The following is a 7,550-nucleotide window of genomic DNA, read 5'->3' on the forward strand; positions in this document are numbered from 1 at the left end:
TTAGTAAAATATACTTTTAGGTAATAAATATAATTTGACATTGTTAGAAAATATTCACTCAGTTGTGTGTGCGTTAGTTGAGAGCAAGCAAGCAAGCTGGTTTTTGGTGGTGAAAGGTTTGGGCGACCTAGACCAAGATCCTGATTCTGTTGAAGATGTGCTTAGGCAACATGGAGTGACCTACCCAAGATTACACAAGTAACGGCAGAAATAAGTCAAAACATGGTGTGTTTTGTCTCTTAAGCCAGTGCCTTTTCTGTTATACTCCCATTTTCAGGCTTGCCCTATTAGTTTTTTGGAAATCATTCGAAATTATGCCCCAAATCAACTTTGTCCAGGTTGAATTTTATTCGGTTTGTTCAGAAGATCAGGAGCTTGAGCGACAACAGCCATCCGTCCAGACAGCAGGTGGCGCCGAGGCGCTGTTACCGACCTTAGTGGAGACCGGAGGGGGACGGGGAGGGGCGGGGCTGGTGCCTAATGGCGGCACACAATCTTCCTTTAATTGGTAAGAGCCTCCGCCTGACTACCCAATCAGAAGTCCCGGCGTCATCACGTTGCTGGGCTGAGGCGTCAACCCGCGGAAATTTGAAATGGCGGGCGGGTTGTTGGTGGGTAGCGGTCTGGGGTCAGAAGTGATGGCTCCAGAGCCGGAGCGCACCAGCTGGGTGGCCAAGGAGGAACCGGCGCGCCTGGAGAAAGGTAAGCGCTTGCCATATCCGAACCCGAGGACCCACTTCCCAGCGGCCAGACATCTCGGAGGCACCAGGGTCCCAGGCCTTCCGGATCCGGCTGGCTAGGGCCGTGCGGATGGCTATGCGAGGCCGACACATTTGTCAGGACGTCCAAGTTGGGACCGGGGCTGCTCCTCTCCCAGTTCCTCCAGGGCCCCTGTATTCCGAGACATCGAGTTCGACGGAACCGGGAACTCTCAACCTTAGTTGGATGCCGGGATGGGCCCCAAGGCGCTTCGTGCACCCTGAGGCATGGAGTACGGGCTCATGTCTCGTCCCACGTCCGAGAAGATCATGAACCACATTCTCCTCCCCAGAAGACGAAAGCTTGAATGTTTGGCCTAGTTAGATTTCCTGAGTACTCGAAAGGCAGGTGGCAGCCCACGGTTAGGTGAGCTAATTTGGGACAGAGACTAGAGTTAGAACCCAGGTCTGCAAATTCCCAGTCCATTCTGCTTCTCCATGCTCCATGCATTAGGCTTTTCCTGACATTTGAAGTTGGTCAGGCTTTTATTCAAATATTTTAAATTGTGTGGTGGAAAGGGTCTTGGCCAACTGAGAAATATGAGTGAGTTAATTTCACTTATAACTAACCTGGCGAACTGGCAAAAGTCATTTGGCTTAGTTTTCCCATCTGGAAAACTATGTAACTGCAAAGATGAATGAGATGATGTGAGAAGAGTAATTACTTCCAAACTGGCTGTAAAGAATTGTGTTGAAGGAAGGCGTTGCATATTTGACAAACATTTATATATACTGCATGATGGGGACATTATATTTTATTTTTTTCTACAGTCTCTTTTAACTTTTCATTGTAGTAACATATACAAATGATAATTTCCCATTTTAACGACTTTCATGGGTACAATTCAAAATATTGTGCTACCATTGCCACCATCCATTATTCCAACTTTTTTATCACCTCAAACAGGAATTCTGTACCCATTAAGCAATAACTCTCTATCTCCCTCACCTCCTGGTAATCAATTATCTTGTCTCTATGAAATTTGCTTATACTAGCTATTTCATATAAGTAAGATCATACAATATTTGTTTTTTTTTTTTTTTTTATGTCTGACTTATTTAACTCAATGTGAATGATGCTGCTATGAACATAAGTATGCAAATATTTGTTTGAATCCTTGGGGTACTTTAATTATCTTAATTAATTGAAGTAGGCATATTATTTTATCCTCCTTTTATAGCCAAGGAAATTGAGGCATAGAGAGATTTTTGTCACACTCTTAGTAAGGTATTGATGACTTCCAAGGCTCATGTGCAACCATGTTTGTCTGAGAGCAGTAGACCCTTGAGTATATGTGAATTATCTGTAGAGAAAGTAATTCTAGTGGCTTGAACGGGAGCAAAGAAATTGAAAGAAGGAGAAAAGGGAAGGAGAGAATAAAAGTGAACAGGGGACAAACTGCTGCTATTAACAGTCTCAGATATCCTCTGTGAAACCAACTTCTCTGCTAGTTGAAATGCTATCCTCAGCATTTGTTTATTTAGAAGTTGTTTCATCTATTAAAAACATCTTATTAACACATAATTAGATATGCCACTGGTTGAGTCATGCCTTATGAAACATAATTACACACAGACTAAACCTAATGAGATTAGCATTTTCTAACCTTTTCCTTAGAAACAGTCATTGAAATTAGTGAGGAAGAACCTAGTAGCCTTAATGAAATAAACCTTATGCATTAAGATTCCCCAAATACTGTTTATTGAGATGCCTTTGCCAGACTGATATTGTAGGAAATAAAGGCAGGCTTCAGCTTGTGTGAGAAGTATAGGAAATCAGTCATATCCCGATTTTGGTGCAGCTTTACAGCAAAAGGATTGCAAGAGACTTGACCGTTATAAGCTGTTAACTACAATAAATATCATAGTTTTATCCTTTTAAGGAGAACTTGGGTGGCTTCCACTGAATTAAAAAGCAACCCTTCTCCTCTGCCTCCCCCCAAAACCTCACAGAATAAAAACAACAAAAAACTAACAAGTGAAAGCTCTTCAGCTCTTATAGTTTTGAAGCAGAACTTGGATTTTGAGGTATTTTTAAGCTTTGCATACAAGTTTCTTCTGACAATGACAGAGGTAAGTAAAGCATTGTCCCCAAAGCTTTGCTTGTACTCTGCGTGAGATTTTATGCAAGGATATGAAAATAGAAGCACTTTACAAACACTGGAAATATTGGGGAAAGTTGAGCCTGCTTATTGTTATTGTTCTTTTAGGTTTGTTCCAAGATGGAGACTCATGCAGTGATTGTAGCGATTGTGATAAGGCAGGCACTAGTTTACAAAGTTTTGTGCCAGAAGGGAAAACACTTTTTCCAGAAATTTTCCACACAAATCAACTTCTGTTCTATGAACGATTTAGAGCCTATCAGGATTACATTTTAGGTAAGTACGTTCTGTTTTTTGCTTTTTTTTTTGTATTTTTAATTTGTATAAATAGATGATCTATTTCTGTCTCTCAGATGGCCAGTTGGCCAGTTGTTGGGTCTGAGAGATGCAGATTTAATGAATTTATTAACTTTCTGCATTACGCAGTCCCAGTTCTTATTGTGTTTAATTTGTTCCTAGCTGACTGCAAGGCCTCTGAAGTAAGGGAATTCACAGCTGAGTTCTTGGAGAAGGTCCTTGAACCATCTGGATGGCGGGCAGTCTGGCACACTAATGTGTTTGAGGTGCTGGTTGAGGTAAATTTAATTCTGTTAAGACGTTTGTCTCTAGCTAAAAGCACTTTTCTTGAGACTGATATAGCCAAAGTGTTTATTTTTAATTAAAGTTTATGAGCTGATTGAAAATAACATGTTTTTCACATCTAATTGCCATGGTGTAGAAAGTGTTCTACACATTTAAAGGCAACTGAGGAGGAGTGGCAGAGAATGGTGGTGGTTTACTTTTCAGTGTCTTTGACAAGGGGAAATGGATTATAAACCTATGAAATGGAGGAGATATTTGAGATCATTTAGAAAATAGGGGGCCTAATTATGAAGTCAGTGAGTTTCAATTAATTTTTTACCTTCTTAGCTGTAGCTCATTAAGTAACTCAAACCAAATAGGCAGTTTAAAACCAGCCTATTTTTTCCTTAACAAATTTGTAGGTATGTGGTTAATTTCTTGATAATGTGCCCACTGCAAAAGGTAAAAAAAATCTTATTTTTCAACTGACTGGGCCTTTACATTAAATTTGCACTCTAATTACAATTATGAATTTTTCTCAGTGTTTGTTAACTGGACCACAAAAAACCCTGTAAACTAAAATGTTAAACCAGGGAGTATGAGTCCATGTTGTTGCTGCTGCTCGTTTAGAATACACCATCATATTCTGCAGTGATTATGTACTAGGCAGTAGTTTGCTACTGTTCCCTCGTGAAGTTTTAAATTTTGGATTATGTAAGTATCTTTGGTTGTAGTGCAGGCCTCTTGATTTGGTTGTGAGTCTCCCTTCACCCCCACACCAGTTTGTTCTCTAAAAAACAGCGTCATTGTTTTAAAAGGGAGATGTGTCATTATCTTCCTCAAAGCCCTTAATTCATTGCATTTACCAAGGGCCTAGTTTGACTTTATGGCTCCTCACTGTGCTAGAGAACACATAATATCCAAGCTCCTCCAAGGCCCTTCATGTTCTGGATGTTCTGTTCTCCTTGCCCCTCTCTTCCACGTCATCTCCTTATGCTATCCCCCATACCTGTGTTGTTCCTGCTCCTCCAGCTGCCAAATTTATATCTGCCACAGCACCTTTTATACCTTCCCTGGCCCTTTGGATGGCTGCTTCCTTTTCATCCTTACTGTCTGGGCTCAGAAGTGACTCCCCCTGACCATCCTAGCAAAACCAGACCATCCCTGCCAGTTATTTTTTGTTACATAACTGTCACCATCTCATTTGTTTGTTTATTTGTCTTGCTGATTATAACATAACCTCCATGAGGGTAAGAGACGGGTCTGTCTTGTTTATCCTTTATGTAATAGATGGAGCTTCTCTCCCACATACCAACTTCATGTTGTAAAAAAAAATCAGGCTATAGTTAGTGTTTTATATGTGAGTCTTAATTTTAATTTTCCATGTGTTAAGTTGGCTTATTTTATTAATACATTCCAGGTCACAGATGTGGACTTCTTAGCCCTGAAGGCAGTGGTGAGGCTTGCTGAACCATACCTCTGTGAATCTCAAGTGAGCACATTTACTGTGGAGTGCATGAAAGAGCTCTTAGAGCTGAAGGATCATCAGCTACCCCTGCAGGAGCTGTGGGTGGTGTTTGATGACTCGGGAGTGTTTGACCAGACTGCACTTGCAATTGAGCACATCAGGTAGGAAGAGAAGTTGATAAAACTATCTTGTGGCTAGAAACTGCAAATGAAACAAAGGAATTCTGCTCTGTATTAGAACCAGATTTTAAAAACTGTCAACTTGGTTATTGCATCTTTGCAATATTTAAGAATATTCAAAGATAGGAGTCTTTTTATATTAAAAATATTTTTATATGTTTAAAATCTTCATTTTGTAATAATTTCAGTCTTAAAATGGAGGAAAAAAAATAGTACAAAAATTCCTATATGCCCTGCCCCTGGTTTTCCCAAATATTAACAAAAGATAGGGGATTCTTGATTTGTGTTATATATATTTAGGAACTGCCTTAGAAGTTCTGGGATTAGTATATTTGAATATAAAAGGAAGGAAAGATAAAGTGAAGAAAGAGCTATATACCATGATCTGTGCACTCATTAGACTAACACAGTTTTTTTCAAGGATGTCTGTTCAAAGAAAGCATCTTCTAGGATACATGGGGGAGTGATTTTTGGCATAGGTGGTTTCAACTTGTACAGATATACCTCTTGTTCCTTAAATGAGAAGGAAAGCCCATATTTAGATAAAATATGTATGTTTTTCAAGTATATCATTGATCAGATAGTTCTTGGCTGTTTGGATTTTCTGTATGTAAATATATTCACTAAAGGCTTAATTTTAGCTCTTTAGAAATGGACTTATATTTCTCTAGGTACTAAATGGGAGGATAATGTAATGATCATAATGCTAATAATATTTCTTGGTGTTTTGTAGTTTAAAAAGTACTGGCCAGTTTCTACACAATTTAGTAAATTATCCTACTTTTGCCGAGCTTAATTTGAATACCCCATAAAGAAGCAGCGTGTTTCATGCCCTGACTCTGATATCTTATGGAAAATTCCTAACTGTATGCAAGAACATTTAACCCTAGATGTTCAATATCAGGCCACGCAACATAAATCTAAAAAACTGTTTTTTTTTCCCATAACAGAATAACTCCCTTATGTTTCTATTACTTTTTGTAAAACCCAGCAATTAAAGCATTTGAAAGTAAAGGAATGATTTTAGAACACTAGGAATCAGGGAGTTAAACTTTCTTTATGGGTATTGAATTTAGTAGAGAGGCAAGTACCTGGAATTGGTAATGATGTGTCTGAAGGGCCAGTGCCCAGAAAAGATCAAATTATGAGGATTTTCTTTTTTTTTTTTTTAATTCAATAAATATTTGAGTGCAGGGTCCTGACTGAGGGTGAGGTGCATAAAATAGGCACAATCGTCATCATCAGGAGCTGTCAGTGTAAAGGTGGGAAATGAACCTGGTTGCAGTGATTACACACAGATACATACGTGATTGTAAACTGTGAAAAGTGCTATGAAGTGTTCTAAGGCCATATTAGATTGCTGCTATATGGTTCAGGAGTCAAGAAAGGCTTGACAATGACATTGGAACTTGGTCTAAAGGGTTAGATGAAACAGGTTGTGGTGGAGTGGGATAGGGAACAGTGTCAGGAGCTTGGTGATTTTAAGACCTGAAAGACCAGTGTGCCTGGAGCACAGACAGTATTGGGGAGACCTAGGAAATGAGGTTTGTGAGTTGGCAGGGCTGATAAGTTGGCCTATACAGTCAATCTTCATGTTCAAAGAGCAAGGGAGTCCGCTGAAGGATTTTCATTCAAGGTTGAATATATCAGCTTTCTGTTTTAAAAGGCTGCTATGTGGAGAATGAATTGAGGGAGATGGAATAGGGATACCAGTTCAAAGGCAAGAGGGGATATGGAGAAGACAGTGAGGCTTATTGAGAAGTAGAATGGCCAGGATGTGAGGGTGGAGTGCATGTGGAGAGTAAGGGTGAGGGACAAGTCAAGGTTCATTCTCATATTTCTTGCCTAAGAGAATAAACACTGAAGGAGGAGCAGATGTGAATGCCTGCTATAATATACTGGTGAGGATGATGTTTGAGCCGACTCATAAAATGTAAATATAATTTGGGAGTCCCTTCTGGCAGCCTTGCCAGCATGTTACAAAGGTTTGAAGGTTTGGAATAGTTTGATGTGTATATGAAATTGGAAGAGTTTTTTTTTTTGGTGGGGGTTGAGGGGTGGAGTGAGTAAAGAAGAGCGCAGTCTGCATGCAGGAGCTCTGAGCTAGAAAGCGTGGTTTAGAATGAGATTATGAGTCTGTGGAATATCACCAAGCTGAGAAAATTGGGCTTCATTCTGAGGGCAACTGGGGAGCCAGAAATTTTTTTGTTATTTTGTGTTTTCTTCCAGTCGTTTTATTTCTAGAGAAGTTTTAGATTATACTAAAAGCCATTGGTTTATACACTTTGGATAGATTGTATAATGTGTGAATATATCTCAATAAAACTGCACTTTGCACTGTAAAATGCTTATATGCTTTGATGAACATATAATGTCATGTATCCCTCATTTTAGTAACATACAGAACAATTCCAATGCCCCAAAAACGCCCTGTGTTCCACCTATTCATCCCTCCCCTCTCCCCTTCTGAACCTCTGGTAAC

The 7,550-nt window shown here is 39.5% G+C and overlaps 1 protein-coding gene across 2 annotated transcripts in view; it reads left to right on the forward strand.

Annotated features, from left to right (window-relative positions):
* Positions 1 to 568: 568 nt before the first annotated feature.
* Positions 569 to 7,550, forward strand: part of SHCBP1 (SHC binding and spindle associated 1) — a 35,896-nt gene continuing 28,914 nt past the window's right edge. For both annotated transcript variants that reach the window (XM_071209187.1, XM_058280076.2), the window contains exons 1-4: positions 569 to 702; positions 2,969 to 3,136; positions 3,320 to 3,435; positions 4,842 to 5,050. In XM_071209187.1, the coding sequence (XP_071065288.1) occupies positions 594 to 702; positions 2,969 to 3,136; positions 3,320 to 3,435; positions 4,842 to 5,050 (602 nt within the window). In that variant the 5' untranslated portion in view covers positions 569 to 593. The remainder of the gene's footprint in view (positions 703 to 2,968; positions 3,137 to 3,319; positions 3,436 to 4,841; positions 5,051 to 7,550) is intronic.

The sequence above is a fragment of the Dasypus novemcinctus genome, chromosome 18 (genome assembly GCF_030445035.2).
Source record: "Dasypus novemcinctus isolate mDasNov1 chromosome 18, mDasNov1.1.hap2, whole genome shotgun sequence".
NCBI lineage: Eukaryota > Metazoa > Chordata > Mammalia > Cingulata > Dasypodidae > Dasypus > Dasypus novemcinctus.